General features: G+C 36.1%; 1 protein-coding gene across 5 annotated transcripts in view; it reads right to left on the reverse strand.

The window, feature by feature from the left end:
• Positions 1-14401, reverse strand: part of RALYL (RALY RNA binding protein-like) — a 764437-nt gene extending 750036 nt beyond the window's left edge. For 2 of the 5 annotated variants that reach the window (XM_011995651.1, XM_011995653.1), the window contains exon 1: positions 14031-14401. Coding sequence is in view for 1 of the 5 variants with exons in the window: in XM_011995650.1 (XP_011851040.1) it covers positions 12569-12584 (16 nt within the window). In the remaining 4 variants the exon portion in view is untranslated. Of the gene's footprint in view, positions 1-12568; positions 12719-13160 lie in introns of those variants that run through there. The other 3 variants (XM_011995654.1, XM_011995652.1, XM_011995650.1) reach the window with 2 other exon arrangements.
• Between the last annotated feature and the right edge of the window lie 6170 nt (positions 14402-20571).

A 20571-nucleotide genomic window follows, 5' to 3' on the forward strand; every position in this document is an offset into this window, starting at 1 on the left:
CTAAGTAGATTGTGGGGTTTCATAGTATACAAGCCTCTTGATTTTCCACATTTATGGACTTCAAAAATGCAGGAAACAGATAGCTAGATAAGGATTTTCTATTACATTTTCAAATAACTTCTGAAACTAAGTTGGTATTCAACTGGTGTTAAATCTCTTAGCAAATTTACATGTTAAGTATATCATTCTTTTTTTAAAATAGTGAGTGATTCTCTGCAAGGCCATGGATAGCTCTCATTAAATTAGGTGTTAGGCAAATACCACTAATATAGAAGCCTATCCTATGAAGATGTTATCAATTTCTGACAATTGCATTACTTTCTTACCTCCAGGGCCAAATAACAAATGAGAGATTGAAAAAGCAAATTTAGTAAAAGTGGCCATCTTGCTTCTGAAGAACAGTAAGTATCAAGATAAATTTAATATTTCTTAGTCAACGGGACCATATTTTGTGATAACTTTTTGGCAAAAATGAACTTCAATGGATTTCTATTTAGGCTTTAATAAAAAGTGAAAGCTGAAATTGAAATGATCAGAGAGTATTTTAAAAATCTATCTTGGATAATCTCTGTTAAGGAACAAATGCCAAAAAGAGTTTGAAAACATGACATAGCCCTGAAGCCTCTTTGAGCACTCTATATTTGCACTGTCCTATGTGATAGCCACTGGCCAATGAGCTCCTGAAATGTGGCTAGTTCTATGCTGTTAAGCATACAATAGAAACTAGATATCAAATACTTAGCACAAAAAACAGAATATTTTAAAAGTAATTTTATATTGGTTACATGTTAAAATAATTTTTGATACATTGAGTTACATAAAATAATTATGAAAATTAATTTCAGCTGTTTCACTTTTTAACTTTTTAAATATGCTTTTTAGAAAATTTACAGTTACATATGTGGCCGGCTTGCATGACTTGCATTGTTTCTTTTGAACAGTGATCTAGAGAAAACTTGGGTCATGGCTACTGTTGACCTCCTTCCTTCTCTTCCATTTCCTTTCTCCCCTCTTCCACTCTTCCCTTTTTCTTCTTTTCCCCCCACTTAAGTTGTACCAACGTCCAGGGGGAAGACTAGAATAGGGAAAAAGACCTAGCAATTCTGAAATAAAAAGATTGCATACATGATGAAATGGGTTCAGAATAAAACAAAATATTTTCATATTATTGGTTCACTAATCTACTTTAAATTATCAATAAAGCTATATCATTAGAGCCATTGTAAAAAATCTAAAAGCATAGGTATCTTCTAAATTCATTTTATATATTTTATAGTACTTAACAGTTTCTAGTAAGTTTATTTGAAGTTTTGAGTAATCTCAATATATTCCAGGATAAACTTCATTCTCCCGAACAACAGACTATATATTAAAGCATAAAATAAGGATAAATACAAAGGTGCAAACTCATGTTAATTGTACCTCTACCCTGACCACCTCTTATTTTCCTCAAAATTTCATCATTTACTTTCATCTTCCAGTTTTTTTCCCAGACAATTTGCTCTAAATCCTTTTGTTGCTGTTGTTCCTCTCACTTGGCCCCCTTTACTTTTTCTTCTACACACCTCTTCTCTACACTGTCATACATTCCTGATTCTGGAATACAGTGGAACAAGAGTAATACCTAAACTCCCAACCTGAGGACTCACCCAGTCACTAGAAAGGGGAGAAAGAAAATGTATGGCTAGTTTCTTCAAGTGCCTTAATAACCTAAATAACTACAATCAATCATCTTTACTTTTCTTAATACTCATAACTTTATGCATTGTCACTTTTCACATGCAGCATTTCCTTTTCCAGAAAACTGTCTACTCATGAGGGTAAGACCAACGTTTTCTGATTTTTTTTTTTTTTTAAGTATTTTTTATTTGTTTGAGAAGGAGTGTCGCTTTGTCGCCAGGCTGGAGTGCAGCAGTGCAATCTCGGCTCACTGCAAGCTCCGCCTCCCAGGTTCAAGCGATTCTCCTTCCTCAGCCTCCCAAGTAGCTGGGACTACAGGCACATGCCACCACACCCAAGTATATTTTTGTAATTTTAGTAGAGATGGGGTTTCACCATGTTGGCCCAAGACACAGTGACTTACATATAACAGATCCATGACAAATATTGTCTAAATATACAAACAATTGTTGAAATTCTCACCCATTATGGCCACAGAAGAAACATTATAGAAGACTCCGAAAAGAGGGGCTAGAATCAGAATCAATTGCACTACAGTTTTAAATGTAAGCATTGTGTGTTTTTAACTTGCTGTGCATAGGAAGCTATTGTGAGGGCATTAATTATGTGAGCGTGTCTATTTTATTGGACAAGCGATGCTGACCTATTGATGTACCAATCAAGGTATCTCCTTTTTTCCATCTTTTGAACAAGTCACAGTAGTCCACATTCAAGTTGTGAAGCCAAAAACTCCTGGGTTCAGATCTTTGCTCAGCCTTTTAGTAGCACTAAGACATTTAACAAGTCAACTGTCTGTTCCTCCCTTTTCTCTTAAATATTATTATCTCTGATAATATACTCTCATAGTGTTGCAAAGATGAGGCTCTATCTGACTAAGCACTTCTCAGTCAGTCTGGCCCAGAATGTTGATTCACAAATAGAATGAGATCTCAGCAGAGCAGCAGCAACAGAATTAGCAGTTAATACAGCTATCTATCTGCTATCTGGACTTCTGATGTTAACAAAAATGTATTAACAAATACTCTGTAGCTTTCTTTTCAATCTGAATCACTCACTGTTATACTTGATTATAGGAGCCTATATTCATTTCCTCGGTTTTGATAAGAGAATTCCTTACAAAGGGTTGCACTGCTGTATACACTGCAGAATATATTTCTGTACTAACTGAAAATTCTTTTCAAATGCAAGCAAGATACATACATACATTACATATCTATAGCTTTCTTCAAAATGTTCCAAATATAGGACTAAAGTCCTAGAAGTCACAAACAAACAAACAAAAAATCTGTTTTGGTCTTAGTTGATTGTAAAGCTCTAAAAATGTCATTGATACTTTTGACACATTTATAGTTTTCCTTTCCACCTTCTCACCTGTCGTCTTGTTACAGGTTTTTAAAATCACATTTTCAAAATTACACTTTTAATACTCAGCTTCACCTCACAATATCTTAACTTCTCAACATCAGCAGTGTCCTCCTTTCTTAGCCACATGCTTTACCATACTCTAAAATTTATTCACCATTTGAAGATGTTCCACTGTCAAACGCTGGAAATACAATATTCTTTTCTGACCAAACCCATCCATCCTTGCACTGCTCTCATTCTATTAAAATTAGTGAGCCTGCTATTCCTTTTCATCCCGTTCTTCAGGCTCTCAAATCTTACCAGTTCTTATTGTGTTCATCTCGTGGAGCTGCCCTTGCTCTCTTTCTCAGCCCAGATTTATTTATGTCTTCATATTCACTACCTCTGGAAAGCTCATCACTTTGTTTTATACAAAGTGGATGCCTTGCTAGTCTCTAACCAAGTAATCCTCAGCTGTTTCCTTAACCCATTCAGATTAAAGGCTGTTAAGTGTTGCTGGAGAAGTGATGTAACTGTGTTGACTAAAGTGACAACAAATACTAATTTTGCCAAGTTTCTCATTATGGCTCTAGAATCTTTTCTATACTTCATGCTTATTCCCTACTACACTCTCCTAGCTCCTATGTCCATACCAGTTAACCTCAACCTAGGACTTCTTATACAATTACCTGAGAAGACTGAAGTCACCATTAGATGGCAAACTCTTTGCAGTCAGCGTTGTTATCAGTTTTATTTACCACAGAATCCTCATCCTCCAGCACAATATTTACAAAGAAAACGCTCTCACAATATTTACAAAGAAAACGCAATATTTACAAAGAAAAAATATATGTTGAAGAAATAATGAGTTAGTTTAACTAATGAACTGATTCAATTCTCTTCCTCTTTTGAGATGCAACCAGCCTCTCCTTGTGCTACTACCAATCACACCAACCTTCTTAGAATATTCTGAAATTGACCCTGAAAAATTATTTTCCTTTCTATTAAACCTCCACCTCTTCCTGCAAGAGGATTCTATCCTGAACAACATAAATACGCATTCACATTTTCCTTATTGTGGCTTTAAAAATAGCCTTCCTTCAGTAATATCAGTTCCATGGGTAATATTTCATTCCCACAATTTAACATTAAACTTCATTTTGTTTCTATCTCATATCTTCAAGATACCAGATGACCTTAAACATGGGCAATTGGACTTCTACTTCCGTTTAACCTCAATAAACATATTTTTTTCTCAATGGCAACTAATAGACTACTCAACTTTCTTTATGAAAAAAATTCAAATAGATGGAATACTTGAAAGAATAATACAATAAAACCAGCATAAGCACTCCCTGATTTAAAGTTGGTTAACAAATGTTTATTTTACAAACACACATACACAACCACACACACACACACACAAACACACACTCCCTCCCTCACTCCTTTGATGACTCCTAAGAAATTCAGTTGCGGGCCAGGCACAGTGGTTCACTTCTGTAATCCCAGCACTTTGGGAGGCCGAGGCAGGTGGTCACAAGGTCAGGAGTTCGAGACCAGCCTGGTCAACATGGTGAAACCCCATCTCACTAAAAATACAAAAACTAGCCAGGCGTGTTGGCACATGCCTGTAATCCTAGCTACTCAGGAGGCTGAGGCAGAGGAATTGTTTGAACCTGGTAGGCGGAGGTTGCAGTGAGCCAAAATCGTGCCACTGCACTCTAGCCTGGACAAAAGAGCAAGACTCTGTCTCAAAAAAAAAAGAAAAAAGAAAGAAAGAAAGAAAATTCAGTTGCATATATCACTGCATTTATCCCAAATAATTCAGCACTTATCTCCTAACACCATCTATTTTCTAGCCCATATGAAAAATGTCCCAATTCTACCAAAATTTGACTTTTTATAGACCACGTTTTAAAAAAGTGAAATAAAATAAAACTTCAAGCACTGCATTTGTTTGTCTTTAGTCTCTTTTAATCTGGAAAAGTCCCTCCACAGTGGCACTGACTTTTTACAAGTCTACGCCACAGGGCTGATATGTATCTTCAATGTAGAATACCTCACCTTATGCATTTGTCTCACTATTTCCTCATGGTTTAGTTTAGCTGGTCCTTTCTCTGAATTTTTCTGTAAACTGGAAGTTACATCTAACCAGGTTTTATTAGATTCAGGTTAGACATTCTAGCAACAATATTTCACAAATGGCACTGTAGCCTTCATATGGCATCTCGTCAGGAGGCTCATGGTGTCAGGTGGTGTATTGGTGATGTTGGGTTAAATCATTCAGTCACTTAAAATGACTTGCAGATGCAATTAATACTTGAGCACTGTGAGGATATGTTATTCACTGAAATAATTTTGATTGATGATTTTATCACTTGTTGATCATCTTTGACTGAATCACTTACTTCACTGAGAATTACAAACAGTAATTTTCTAATTCTCACATTTCTTACACTTAACTCACATTATTTTGTGAAAATCTGTCCCTCATCAACCAAGAAGGGCAGGCTAATCATTTAATTATTTCAATTTAATTATTAATTGTCATTTTTCTTTTTTATATTTTTTCTTTAGAGTATCATTACACACTCATGGATTTTACTTTATTCACTGTTTACAATTTGTTATACTCACTCTTGAAATTCAAACTGATTTAAATTGCACAACTGGAAGGCCCTTCAAGCTAGCACTTGTTTACAATGATACAGCCTTATTTGACTTTGACCATTTCCTTACTTTCTGGCACAATGAGTTCTCCCAGGCTCATCTTGTGTTTTTTCTGCCCAGACTTAGAATCAGCCAGTTCTAGGTTAAGGAAGACTAAAGGGCTCTTATCCTCTTGAATGGGGAATGATATTAAGAAGCCATGTTTTGTGCACTAGATGTGTTCATTACTTCCTGAAAGACATTGCTTTGAAGATTTTTCAGTAGACATAGCTAGTAAATATCTTTATTTTTAAAGCTTTATAGTGCATTTTATTATCTAAGAGGTTAGCCCTCTTTTTTCTTTCTCAGAATATTCTCTGCTATTTTTGCATATAAATATAAATTTTAAATCAATTTCGCTAGTTCCAGTAAAACTTCCTACTGGTCTTCCTATTTAGATCATGTTATCACCATACACACACACCACACACACACACACACACACTCTACACACACACACACTACACACACACTACACACACACACATACACACTACACACACACTACACACACACATACACATACTCACATACACACACACACTACACACACACTACACACATACACATACACATACACACTACACACACACTACACACACACACACACACTACACACACACACACACACTGCACACACACACACAAGACACACAACTACACTACACACACACATACACACATACACACACACACTACACACACACATACACACATGACACATACAATCCTGGGAACAACAGCCCTCTTTATGATGGCTGCCACATCATATTGAGGATCATGAATCACATTCATTTAGTTTCTTTTAAAAATTCATGGATTTTAATGGCAGATTACAAAGCTTTTATCTCAGGCCTTACTTTCTTTTAAGCCTATGCAGCATTAGCTCTGCTGAACAATATTTATACACACACACACACACACACACACACACACCACACACTTTTTCTGAGCTTCAGTGGCTATCATTCTAATTCTATTTTTCTGCCTTTTATCAGCCCCTTTAACATTCACTCAAAAAAAAGAAGATGTTCCCAAATTTCTACCTGTGCAGGACTTATTCCCACTTGAAGAGTTTTAATGTAGATGATACTATCATATCTCCTTCTAGCCTTAACTGTGCTTCCCAGTTCAATACCTGAATTTCCATTGCACATTGGTCATTTAATCCAGAAGTTAATGTCAGAACTTCAAATTACTATGTTCAAAATGGAATCATTTTCCCACCTCCAACCACAATCAGGCTCTCCTAGAGATATTACTTTCTCTTGTTTTGTTTTATACCACCTGTTTTCAAGATATCCAGATTCCAAAATTCAAAAGCAGCATTTAACCCTCCCTATACTTTGACCTCAAAATCCACTGATTTTATGAACTTGTGGACTTATGACCAAGTCTTTAAAATCCATCTCATCATGTTCATTCACACTGTTTCCACTATAGCTTATGTCTCCTATTCTACATTGAAAATATTCACTTCTTCAAGTTCTAAGGAAACTAATGATGAAACACTTTCTTGCACATCTGAAGAGGCAACTAAACACAGAATCCTCAAATAATACGTTACATTTAAATGTGTTTTATGTTACTAACTTAAAATGAGCTTGATAAATGTCACATCCAAATACGTGTAACAGTAAAATTGTGAGGTGGTATGATGTTGATGGTGCGATGTTGGTAGACAGACAAGACACCTATATTTATAGAACTCTGTGTTATGAAAGAATTAGCTGTTCAGCTTTCCTTGCACAAAAGACTAATTTTCCACATCATACTACAAAAGCTTCAAGGGTAGAGATTACATTTTGTACTCAGGAAGTCAATGTTGACTGTGTTTCCCAGGCTCTCTGCAAAGCAACTGAGGACAGAGAGCCGTCTCTTCTGACCCAACCGCAGAGCGACAGTGGTAACTCACAAATGTGATGCTATGCATTGGCTCTCTTCAGAAAACCTGTCTTGGAGAGATGTGTGATGACATGGTCATAGGAAGGTCCTTTCAGGATCAGTTAACAGTATCTGTGTGGGGCAATTTTCTTTTGTTTCTGCTCAAAGCATTCACTAGTGGAAAGCACTCACTATTGAAAACTTGCCAAACTACAGACATTTTAAGGAATCAAGAATAAATATATAACAGTTGTTTTATATTAGGAAAAACAAAACAAACAAAAAAATCCTCTCCACAAATGAAGCATCTCTGTGTAGAAGAAAAAACATGAGGTGTCAGTTAAGACTTCCTGTAGGTCAAATTTCCCTTTACCACTTATGGAGCTCTGAGCTCCAAGTCTCAGTTTCCTCCAACATATAAAATAATAATATTATCTAATCATGGAGGGGAAGTACAAATGGAATTGCATTAATTTGACACATCAATTTCTTTGCCTCTCATCTTGATTTAATGAAAACATAGCCGTTCCTTACTCCCACCTGTTAATAATTTCTGAAATGACTCAGAAATGTCTTGCTTCTCTTATTATTTAGCATATGGCTATCAAAATGTGCATAAACATTTTCTCTAAACACATGGATTATGTATGAATGCAATTAATTCCCACTCTGAAGTCTGGGGAAGAATTTGACCATATTATTCTAAGCAAAAAGTATATTAGTGAGTTAAATGGAATTTTGCCAAATATATTTATGCCCAGAAAATCTCTAGTAATTTTGTGATATAAGAGCACTGAGTGATGCATGTTATTGTATCTTTCAGAAGACCAGTGCAAGACTTCCACGTTCTACTCCACAACTTTCCTCTCCATTTAGATTTTTACGTGATCAAATAAATAACTCTTAGAGTCTTGACCCCAGCTGAGGAGTCTGCAAGGACAGTCCAGAAAATATAAATCCTAAATACTATAACTGAAGTCCTCCAACTGCCATCTCTGTGGCTACAAATGGAGAGAAAAAGATATTAAACCAATGCCTCTTTATTTTCCAGGACTCAGTCCCAGAAAAATAGCAAGATAATTCAAAACTAACAAACAAAAATAATTTTAAATGTATGGAAGAATTTAGAAAAACACAAAGTCAATTTTCCACAAGGTAAGTTTGATATTTAACATAAGTCTAACAAAAGAAAACAAAATTACCAATGTATGATGGAAAATCTAAAAGCAATGAGGATAAGCAAAACTACTAAAGTTGGCAACAGCTATGTTATATCTATATAGTCTGCACATCAAAATTTAATAATAAAAGGAAGGCTGATGACAAGTATAATTATGTAAATTTGTTAACAGTGTAACTTGCTATTGATACATTCAGAAATCAGGTTTGCTTACATGTTATTGAATATTGTTTTCAAAATCATGATGTAGCAAAATAAACTTTTTATTGCCAATAAAATGAAAGTTTATATTGCCTGCCAATTACTGAACAGAAATTTATTAAATCAAAGAATCATACTGAATTATAGAAATAGGATCTTTACAAGCATTTGTACAAGTCACTGGAAGTAGATAGTAATAGTAATAGAAAATAATAACAATAACTGCAGATTGATAAGGACCTTTTTAAACATGTTATTATTTACTTTCTGGAAGTCCATAAAAATTTGAAGAATAAAATTAATCATTACTTCAGGTTTTCATAGCAAAACACAGAATTGTCATAATGACAGTATGATAAAAGAATAAATAATTATTTTTAAATCTCAGCTAATCATTATTTAAAAATAAAGATTTCATGTGTGATAAAACTATCTGTACAGCAAACCCCTGTGACATGCAGTTTAGCCATGTAACAAAACTGTACACGTACCCCTTGAAACTAAAAGTTGGAAAGAAAAAATAAAAATAACTAAAATAAAAATTAAAGTTTCAAAAGTCAGAGAGAAAAATCAATTGTAATTGAAATATTTTTCTCAAATTTGTTCTTAATATTCAATCTTACATATCCACTTCACTTCTCTTCTACTTCCATAATGGAGCTTTTTGAAGACTTGAAATGTAGTTATATCAATGAATGCCCTACTTGGTTGCTTACACTATCACTAAACAGTAAACAAAATATGACCACACTTTTACTGGCGTAGAGTTGCAAAAATGCAACAGACATATACTTCTCACTGGAATTTCTATATACTTACTACTGGCTCTTAAAATAAGTAAATACGGCATTTAAGAAATAGCTATCCAAATATTTCACATTTCTTTTAACTAGGAAGAAAATGTTTAGCATATCAAATTATTTTTCTAATTAATAATTTTTATATTCTGAAGGTATCATTTGTTTGTATTATTATAGTAGCTCTTTCAGCCACTAGACTTTCATACAAATTAGAGAAAATAAACCAACTATCATTTTTAAGAAAAGTAACGCATCTATTATGGCTAAGGATGTGTCTTTATAATTGTATGTTTGGAACTTTTCCCCCTTGTATATACAACACCACAGTGTGGCTATTTGATGCATGTTAAGAAAAAAATTAGGGTGCTACGTGATTGTTTATGTCCATGAAAAATACATATAAAAATAATTAATTGTTAATCTTCAATGATGAAAAGTTATTCATTTAAATATTATTCGACAGACCACACACTCAAGACAGAATTCCAACTAGAACTTTCTTTCTTTATATCGATTGAGAAAGACACTGTAAAATTAATTTAGTAATCCAAGATTTTAAACAATACCCACATTTTATTATCCCATAGAAAGTCCTAGAAAATTTAATAGGTTTTCATTTTGTGATTATTTCTTTGTCACAGTTTAGACAGTAAAATGTTTGAGGTCAGATAGTGATCCAATGCCAATTTAATTTGTGGGTCTTCTTTCCCTGGGTCCCTACCTTTACCCTGGAAACCCTCTCTCCTTACAGCATACAAACTTTTTTTCCCTCCTTCTCTCTCAGTAAGCAGTTGAAAAGATCTGCACAATTAAATTGATGTAAATCCCTGTGGGTTTCTTGGCGAATGAAAAAATGTATTTTTTCCACGAGAAGCCAGTAGGCGGTGCTAAATGTAGGATACTACCTTCAACAATTTTAAATCAAAAACTAAACAGGTGGCCAGTTTAAGAGTTGTAGAATTCCCTGTATGATTCACACAGGAAGAAATTTGAAAATTTTGAATGTAATAGGCACAAATGTAATACAAGAATACAATATAATCAAAAATGAATCTTAAATAAATGAAAACATAGATAACTAAAGGTTCTTAGAACGGTCTTAAGTTACAGAAATTAAAGCCCAACTACCTCTCCGTCCTCACATTAAAATCGTCTTTGGTCCCATTAATGGTTTCAATCTCATTGGGAAAGATCAAACAATACAGCTAGTGTTTTGTCCAATCTTAAGACACAAACTACCTCTACCTTAGGGCAGCAACTGATTCTCTTAATGAAAATGCAGGTTCGATCACTCAAGCTCTTTCTTGCTTGCTTGCTCTGTCTCTCTCTCTCTTAAAAGAACTAAACGACATACAACACATAAAACATACAAAAATATATTATACACATAAATTGTCTTGCTTTTTAATAAATAAGCACTTCTATGTACATACATTGTTATAATTTAAATGATTTTTAAAATCACAGAATGTTGCAAATGGCTTTTTAAATGTTTTATGTTAGCTGTTTGAACCATATGTTAGCTCTTTGAACCATATATTTTAGTAATTAGCTCACTATACAAAATAAGAAAATCCTAATTTCAGGCTTAGTACCATCATATTGGCTTCAAATCTTAGAACTATACACATCAAGATATCAAATATGGTGTCCACAGACAGTGACATAAACTATCTTCTTTATATAAACGCAAGAGGATTTCCTTCACAGGGAAAAGCTACTGTGAGAACAAAATACCTCACATACAATGAAATGTCCAAAGACTTTTGAGATACTTGCATGAGTTGTGAATAAAAAATATATATAGCTTTCCAGATATTACACTAACTTTTAATCTTCTACAGATAAATGGCCCTTTGCACTCCTTACTTTTTGACCACAAAGAGTAAAAAATAAGGCATAAAACTTTTCATTCCACAAACTGAGGTTACAGACAGTGAAATATTTGCTTGAAAAAGCCAGTGTATGTTATAAACCCCTTTGTCATGGGCCCCTCTGTATGTTGGAGTCAGTTTTTATTTCTGCAGTTACCCAGAAGAAAACTTCATCCGAGAGGTAAAAAGTTGTTTCATTTGCCTTATGTTTATTTTACAGAATCCAAACTATATACACCTGATAATTTAAAGCTAAGCTTTTCATTTAAGGGGGGAAAAGGTAAGAAAATCAAAGTATTTAAATAATGGTGACTCTCCAGATTTTAAGATGTATGCCTTCACGAAATTTATTTGGACAGAAAAATTTCCAGCAGATTCTGTCACAGTGTTAAATACAGAAAAGGCTTTTTATTGCGAACTGGTCCATCTCTGAAAAGTAATGCTAAATTATATTGAAAACATGTAACAGGATAATCATAAGATATAATAGAATACATTCAACACTGAGTATTTCAATGCTACCAACACACGAAATCATCACCTCTATCACCAACCCCTCACTCCTGCCCTGTACACAGTTCTCAGGGGAAAACCTTTAGAGCCAGTATCAGGTGGTTAAAAAGAGGGAAAACTCGCCCTCTAATAAAATTTAAATAAGGGGCATTTTTATACCTTAGAGCTGTAGGGTCATTACTGCAAACTAACAGCGTCGTCCTCAACATTAAACCCAAGTGACCATCTTATAAGAAACTATTTCCCCATTCCCTGGAAGACGACACCAGCAGGCACTTAAAACCAACGCAACACAACAGGCATAAAGAAAAGATCCAAAGACAGCACCACTAAGAAAGCAAAGCCCTTTGGAAAAGCAAAATAGGCTGGGAAAGACCTACTGCGTCGTTTACTCATTGCGAAGAGGAGGAGCAGGAGTTGAGCGTGCGGGGGCCGGTGCCATCCTCAAGGCTCTGGAAATGTCTCGAGCTCCGGCCCGCGTGGCCTGGAGCCAGTCCCTCCGGAAGATGCGGTCTCTGCCGCTTCTTCCCCCATCTCCCGGGTGCTCTGGGGGTCCCCTCTAGCCGGCCCGACGGCCCGCGCCACGTACACGGCCCTCGCCCCTCCTGCTGTGCAAGTGGCCCTCGGAGAACTTACAGGGCCCGCTGGCCACCTAGTGCCCGGCCGGCGCCGCCCGCAGCGCAGACACCACCCGCCCCGCCGGGAGACGACCTGGGCGCAGCTCACGGTGGGGGGTGGGGGGAGGGGACTGTATTTTGTGCACATCTAGAAAACGATCCTGAAGCCGGGAACTGACTTTGGTTTTCCCTGGCTCCCGGCGCGGCTCTGCCCACCTCCGGCGCGGACACTGCCCGGAGATGCGCGCGCGCAAACACAGACACACACACACACACACTCACACTCACACATTTCTTTGCTAGGACCAGTGTTGCCACTGCACACCCGGGAAACGCCTCCAAGGGGACCAAGTACCTGCTCTCTGCGAGCTGCTCAGCTGTTCACTTCATCCTCCGTTGACAAGGAAACCAAACCGCACTTCTTTTTTTTTTTTTTTTTTTTTTTTTTCCAGAAAAACCTTCCACTGCCATCATTTGAAAATTGATTTACGGGGAGAGAAGGGGGAGAAATAAGGGACAATATAGATATAGATATCAGGATATCTATCATAAAATTATCTCGGTTTTTTTAAAAAAGTCAAATGTGCAAAAGTCATAGTTAATTTAAAGGAGGAAAAAAGTATTTTGCTTAAAAATGATCCCAGTCACCAGCTGTAAGAAAAGTTTCATGTTATCAATGGGTATCAAAAACAGGAGGGAAAAAAACGAATTTGTTCTCACCGGCTTCCAAAAAGGGCACAAAAATATAAAATTAATGTCTTTGCTCAGTGGTTTGCACCAGTATTGCAAGACCACAAACTTGTAAACACTGCTGTAAAATCCCACCTATACAAAAATGTTATCAGAAAAAGAGTATGCAAAAAAAGAGTTAGAAACATGCTTTTTATTTTTACAAAGGAAAAAAATAGGCACCATACTTCACATCGCTTTTTCCATAAAACCAGTTGCACATTTTGCTGGACTTGGGAGACGCTCCCAGCGGGCACGGTCGCCGCGGACTCCGAGACACAGCGCCTTGTCTACAGAACGATCGCATGCTAGAAAAACTTGGATTCAGGAAAAGGCTCAAAATCATGCTCCTCCAGCTTTCCCAAATATAAACAATAATCAAAGAAGTGGAAAAAAAGAAAAAAAAACAAAAACAAAAAAACAAAAAACAAAAAACAAAAAAAAAGGACAAAAAAAAAAAAGAATAGGACAAGAATGCCACTGAGAAGGTACTCACCGAGCGGGAGTAAAATGTTGTAATAAAAATGAGATTTAGTATAAAATACAGTATGGCGGTGGAAGAAGGAATGAAGCGCGTTTTTTTCCTCGCAGTCTCTGCCTCAGGCACTGACACGTGACTCGGAGCCAGGCTGACTTGCAGGCAGCGGGGAAGGACCGAGGCTGCGAGGGGGGAAGCCCACGGAGCCCAACTCTGGCTGGCGAGGCGGCGGCGGCGGCGGCGACGGGGAGCCTGGCGCCTGTGAGCGGCAGCACCAGTGGCGGCAGCAGCGGCAGCGGCAGCGGCAGCTCGCGGCGAGGCTGCCTCCGCTGTGAGCCCAGACGAGCAGGTGCCCCTCACGCTGAGGCTGAGCACACGCACACGCACACGCAAGACAGGCAGGGCGCCGGCGAGAGGGGGAGCCGAGCGGGGTTGGGCCCGAGGCGCGCAGCTGCCGCCGCCTCTGCCGCCGCTGCCGCGATTGCTGCTGCTGCCTCTGTTGCTGCCGCCGCCGCCTCGGATTGGGAGTGTGTGCTGTGGGGGCAGCTCAGAGGGTGCTGATCCAGCGCCTTGAGAGGAGGTGCACAACTTGCTGCTCACCTGAAAGTTGTTGCTTGCCACTTCCTTGTGTATTTCATCTATATTTCATCTCCAGGGGAGAGATCTCACCTGGGGAGAGATCCCACCCTCTTCTCTCTGGAAGTTTTACTATTCGAGCCCAGATTCACTCATTCGTGGTTCCCCCCCCCCACCCCTTATCTTCCATTTCCCATTCCTCCCAAGCTCCCTTTGCCTCTGCTGTTCCCTCCTCCCTAGATCTGCGTTTCCCCCTCCGGATTCTCAGGGAACCTGGCTCAGCGCGATGCTGGGGGCGTTGTCACGGGCAAAGCCACCGTCAATCTTTATTGCCAACTGAACGCACAGCCTCTCGCCGTCTTCAAGGGGGAATGCTTGCAGTTTGAAAGACACAACAAAATCTCTTATTTAGGAAACCCCGTCCCGGGTTTCTTTCTGCGGGTTGCGGAGCGGTGGGTGGGGGCATGAGTGTCTTCAATTTATTCATTTGTGGACCAGGCATTGTTTGTTTTGTCTGTGTGTGCGCGCGTGCTTCTGAGCTGGTCTGGAAAGCTCTACGGGTCTATGCTCTATGGCAGAGACTCTTGCTTGACTCTTGCTCAAGTTGTTGGTTGAGGCTGGAAGTCAAAGGAGAGGGGCAAGGGAAACAAGTGAGTCCATTGTGTGAGTGCTCGCCTGGAGGGAGCAAGCACTTGGCAGTCGAGAGGGGGAGACGTGTACCAGCAGTGAGGCGGTGGCGCACCCCGCGGGAACCCAGGTGACTGAGCAGTGGATTCTGAAGGTGAGGGTGGGAGAGGAATTTCTTCACCCAGCGTCTGGGTTAGGGCGCTGATCGATCGCCTGAACAAAGATGCCATCAGCCAATCGCTGGGTGCGTTGGGCTTCTATTACTGCCTGTTGAAGAATCAGCTTTGTGGACGCTGGAACGCATCTATTTTTCTTCATTTTTGTACAATACTCACCTCAGGACCATTTCCCTGTGCTCCTTTGAATCTAGGTTGTGTGGAATTAATTGGCATCTCTATGTTTGAGAATGAGCAGTTAACACAATTCTGCACTTCACAGATTCCTGCTTCCGATCTTTATCTCAAGGTTTCCAATGCTGACGTTTCAGATAAAATGCCTCCACCAGAGATGATCTAACCTCGACATTCTGAAAATTAAGTACACATCCTTCACACAGAGCTTCAGTAGCAAATATGGTTCTCAAACATTGAGCTTAGAAATTCATTGGCCAAATAAAGTTTTAATCTGCAATTTAAATAAACGAGATTTAAAATAGCCATTAAAATATCATTAAATATTTATTTTGGTGAGTTGCCAACTGTACACCCACTTATTATACATACTTTCCAGGGAGGATTGTTGATTAGAAATACTGACTAAGAGAGATGAATATATCAAAGTGGATTTGATAACTTTGGAAGCCTTGAGTTGTACTCGGAAATCACAGGATTTTAAGCTGGTTAATATAGATCAAATATTGTGCTTTCACTGTAAAACATGTTGGACTTTTTTTTTTAAGTAAGATCTCTTTACACGTGATCTTTTTCTTCCATAACTCCTGAATGAATTTTATCTAGGATTTAAAACTTGGTTTGTTAAATTTTCCACATTTTCTCTTCCATCTGAAAATATATCTGACCTAAACATTTAAGAAGAAAATATTTTAATGCATATCTTTTTCCATCATTCATATCACAGTGGTATTCAAATGTGAAAAACTTCACTTTAAAAATGAGTTTTGAATCTTTCAACCAGGCTGGGCAATGTCTGGAATTTAAAGAGTTGTTCAAGAAGAACTTTGAAAAACAAGCTATTTAGAATTACACTGCAGTAATGGCTGTCAGCCAATCACAATGATTGTCAGTCTTTTATTATTCAATAAAATGACTCCCCTTTATGTTAAATGCAGCTCTGCTGAAGAAAAGCAAGACATCAATATCCTCCCTGCACTTTTCCCATTTACTTACATAATTAACAGTAGAGTACTCAAAATATTCCACTATCATTTATTTCCAATGTGCGATTTTCATATTTTTGGGTTGTATCACTGCATTATAAAAAAGAGTAAACAAAGTCAGGTTGAGGCAACTGGTATTCAGAAAGTATAGCCACTCATTTAGTTTTTGTAACAGCTCCATGACATTGACATTATACTCATTTTAACTATTAGAAAAATAAAGTCAGAGATTTTGAGTAATTTGTACGAGATTGTATTGTTAGTACATAGAAAAAACAGGACTGAACCAAAAGTATATCTGGTTTTACAGCTAGAATAAAAAAATTCAGAAAATACATCGAAGATACGGAATACTCTTCAGTAATGTCATCAAAGCCAATTAACAAAGGCATGATTTGCTCAAATTCAGTAGATCTGAAATAGATTTATGAGAGTTAATTTAGTTCTATTATTGCCACAAATAACAATTGCAGTACACATATTTATATTCACTTTTTTGATTCTATAAAATACATGAAGAAAATGTACGAAATTCAGAGGTGAGGGAGTTAAATTTTTCTTAACAAAAAATCTGTACAAAAGATGTGGCCATTTTATCATGGTTATGTCTTCAGGAGTTAACTATAGAGACTTTTTAAAACAAAGTTTTCATGTAAACTGTTCCTGTTGATGTCCATTCCAAACTAAGCCATAGTATAATTGAAAAAGTACACTAAATGTAAGATAAAACAAATAAATAATGGTAACTGAGGAAAAAATCTATTTTAAAATTTATGCTATGTAATCTCAATGTTTGTTTCCACAAGAAAATATTGAAGATATATGAACCACAACTATATATATATATATATAAAACATATAAATATATACTTAGAAATTAGGTTAGAATATCATGGTTTAAATGCATACTTTTACATTCAGTACTCTCAAATCATTTTCTTTCATTTCGCCTGCTAATTTTTTTCATAACTTTATGACTTTTATATTTGATCAATTTTTTTCCTTATTTGTCCTATCTCTGCCTATGAATATACTTCACTGATACTTCTCTTTCAATGTCTGATTGCACTTTTTCAAATATTTTTGTTTGGAGAAACTACAAATACCAAGATATATGAAATAATGTGTACAAATAGCCAAAGAAAATATATGAAAACAAATATTAACATTATAATATGTCATGAGTAAAATAAAGCAAGAAGCACTATGACAATTTCTGTGTAATTTAATTTTTAATATGTTTTAACTGTTTTTTACATACTTTTAACTTTTACTTTAAGTTCGGAGTACAAGTGTAGGTTTGTTGCATAGGTAAACTTGTGTCATGGGGGTTTGTTGTATAGGTTATTTCATCACCCAGGTATCAAGCCTAGTACCCATTACTTATTTCTCCTGATCCTCTCCCTCTTCCTACCCTCTGCCGTCCAAAAGGCCCAAGTGTTTTATTTCACTCTTCACATTTTATATTAATGGATCCAAAAAATTCTGATAGGTAGACTAAAATATATAATACATTAAGGTTTACTATGATTTAGGTACACTCATTTATTTCCATATTAAATTAATAAAATGTCTATTCTCTAGAAAGTTAATGTAGAACAAATTAATGTCTACTAGTATTATTGTATAAATACGTTTATTTTGAATTAAATACATGGAGTATAATTCTATGATACAATAGCCTACAATAGTGACAGGGTGTGTACACAAGAAATCATTGAGGTGTTTCCTAATAAATATACGTGAGGCACAGAGAGAAAAAAGAACAAGACATGTTTAGGATTCTGCATCATTTGCTATTATTCATTGATTACTGATCTGATAATAATCCATTCTAAACAGAGTTTAAAATGTCACTTGATAAATTTAGCAGCTGTGAATTCATCCAAGATGCTTCTTCAGATTTTAGGATCTAAAGATATAAGTACTACTATTCTGGAGCCAAAAATAGGCACCTGAAAAGGTTCCACAGGTTAAAAATATTGTTAATTTAAAAATACATGGAGAAAGTAAGGATACAAAAGAGAGAAGGAAAGATAAAGGAAAATTGCATGACCAAGAACACTGCGGGCCTGGAAAATCTCCAAAATAATACTTGAGAAATGTATGACAAGTGCACACACTGGACAGATTTGGGTCATACAGATGAGCCTTAAAAGACATGTGGCAAAAGCACATTAGAAAAATATTGCAGACTTTCCAGTATGTTTTTGCCTAAAAACTCGAGGAAACAATGTTGCTGAGGTTAACAAAACTCTAAATCAGAAGAAGTAACATTTTTTTAAAAAGAGAGAGAAAAAAAACAGAAAAAGGTATCTTTATTTATGTCTAAAAATCAAGAGACTTGTTGATGTGAATGACCAGACTGATTTCACTGCAAAAGTAATTTTAAGTAGAAGCATCTTGAAGATGTACAGAGAAAACTGACATTTTACTGTCCACCCGCAAGATTTTAAGACATGAAGTTGTTCCTTTGTATACCATGATATAAAGTCATCCCTAGATATGGGGGACTGCTTCCTCAAGTACCAAAATCTTGTATGCTCAAGTTTTAAGATGATACAGTATTTGCATATAACTTATGGACTTCCTCATACTTTAAATCATCTCTAGATTACTTATAATACTTAGTGCAATGTAAATACTATGTGAATAGTTGTCATACTATATTGCTTTTAAATTTGCATTCTTTATTGTTTTATTGGGGTTTTTTCCCAAAATATTTTCAATTCATGGTTGATTAAATCTGTGAGGATTCAGAACCTACAGGTATGGGGAGCTGAAGTTATTATTCTGTTATATTTTCTCTTCGTTTACTTGTTTTCATTTTAAAAACCTTAGATTTAGAGATTATGTGGATTTTAAGTATCAATATTAATTTAATTAAACTCTGGAATTATTTTTTTGAGTTAAGGGTTATTCATTTGTTCTTTGTTTAAAGATTATAGCAATCAAAAGATGAACGTATGGCATCAGTTGATTATTATCAAGTCTCGGTCTCCTGTCAATAAGACTTCTAATATCTGTGAAATTTAGTAAATTATGTATTTTTATCAGTAATAATCTTAAAAGTGGAAGATAAAATTTCCTTTTCTAGGAATGAAATTAAGAGTTTTTCAAAGGTAAGTGTAAAAATAATTTCATTATGACAAATCATGTGACAATATTCTCTGCAGCCTCTTATGAGAGAGCTGAACATTTAAATAATTAATATTTACTCATTTGCATCCTTTGTACTCACAAATGTGTGAATAGATATTTGGTAAAAAAAAAAAAAAATTACAGGAAACAGTTGATTAAGTTGTGGTATGTACAGATCTGTACTCTTTTTGGTCTCATTGAAACCATAAATAGGTTGTTTTTATATAACTTTTCTGTTTTATATTCTTAATTTCCTCTGATACCCTCTGCTGTCTTCTTACTCTCTCTCAGAACTCAGATCTCTTATATCTTCCTATACATATTCTGGGTATGTACGTAGGGTGAGATAGGACAGAAACTTGTATGCTAACAAATGTGTAAATAGGCATTTGGTAAAGATAATTATAGGAAATAGTGATTATGTACATGATATGTATATGTTTGTAATCCCCAGATTCCTTCTTTTTCCCCTGTGGATATTTCTCCCTCTTCAATGTAGTGGGGGTCAAACTTGTTAAGACCTGAGAAGATCACAGCCCTCAGCTGTTTGACTTCAGGGTAGTAAATTATTTGTTGTTTTATTCATTTCAAGCTCCAGAGAAAACAGGAGCAAAGATCAAACACAGGCTTTCCAAATAAAAATATAATGAACTACGAGTAAGCCACTGGACAAAATATGAATATTTCAAACAACAAACTTACAAATATGCCAACATTCCAGTTAAGCCTCACATCACAGAAAAGCAGTATATCATTCTTTACATATTATTTGTAAAGATTCTCAATATTTTAAATTCAGATTAAAATGTAAACTGATTCATAATTGATTCTACTTAATTATCCTTAAGTTTTCAAAAAAACTTAAAGTTTTTTTATTAT

This window comes from Mandrillus leucophaeus, unplaced genomic scaffold (assembly GCF_000951045.1).
Source record: "Mandrillus leucophaeus isolate KB7577 unplaced genomic scaffold, Mleu.le_1.0 Scaffold494, whole genome shotgun sequence".
Taxonomy (NCBI): domain Eukaryota; kingdom Metazoa; phylum Chordata; class Mammalia; order Primates; family Cercopithecidae; genus Mandrillus; species Mandrillus leucophaeus.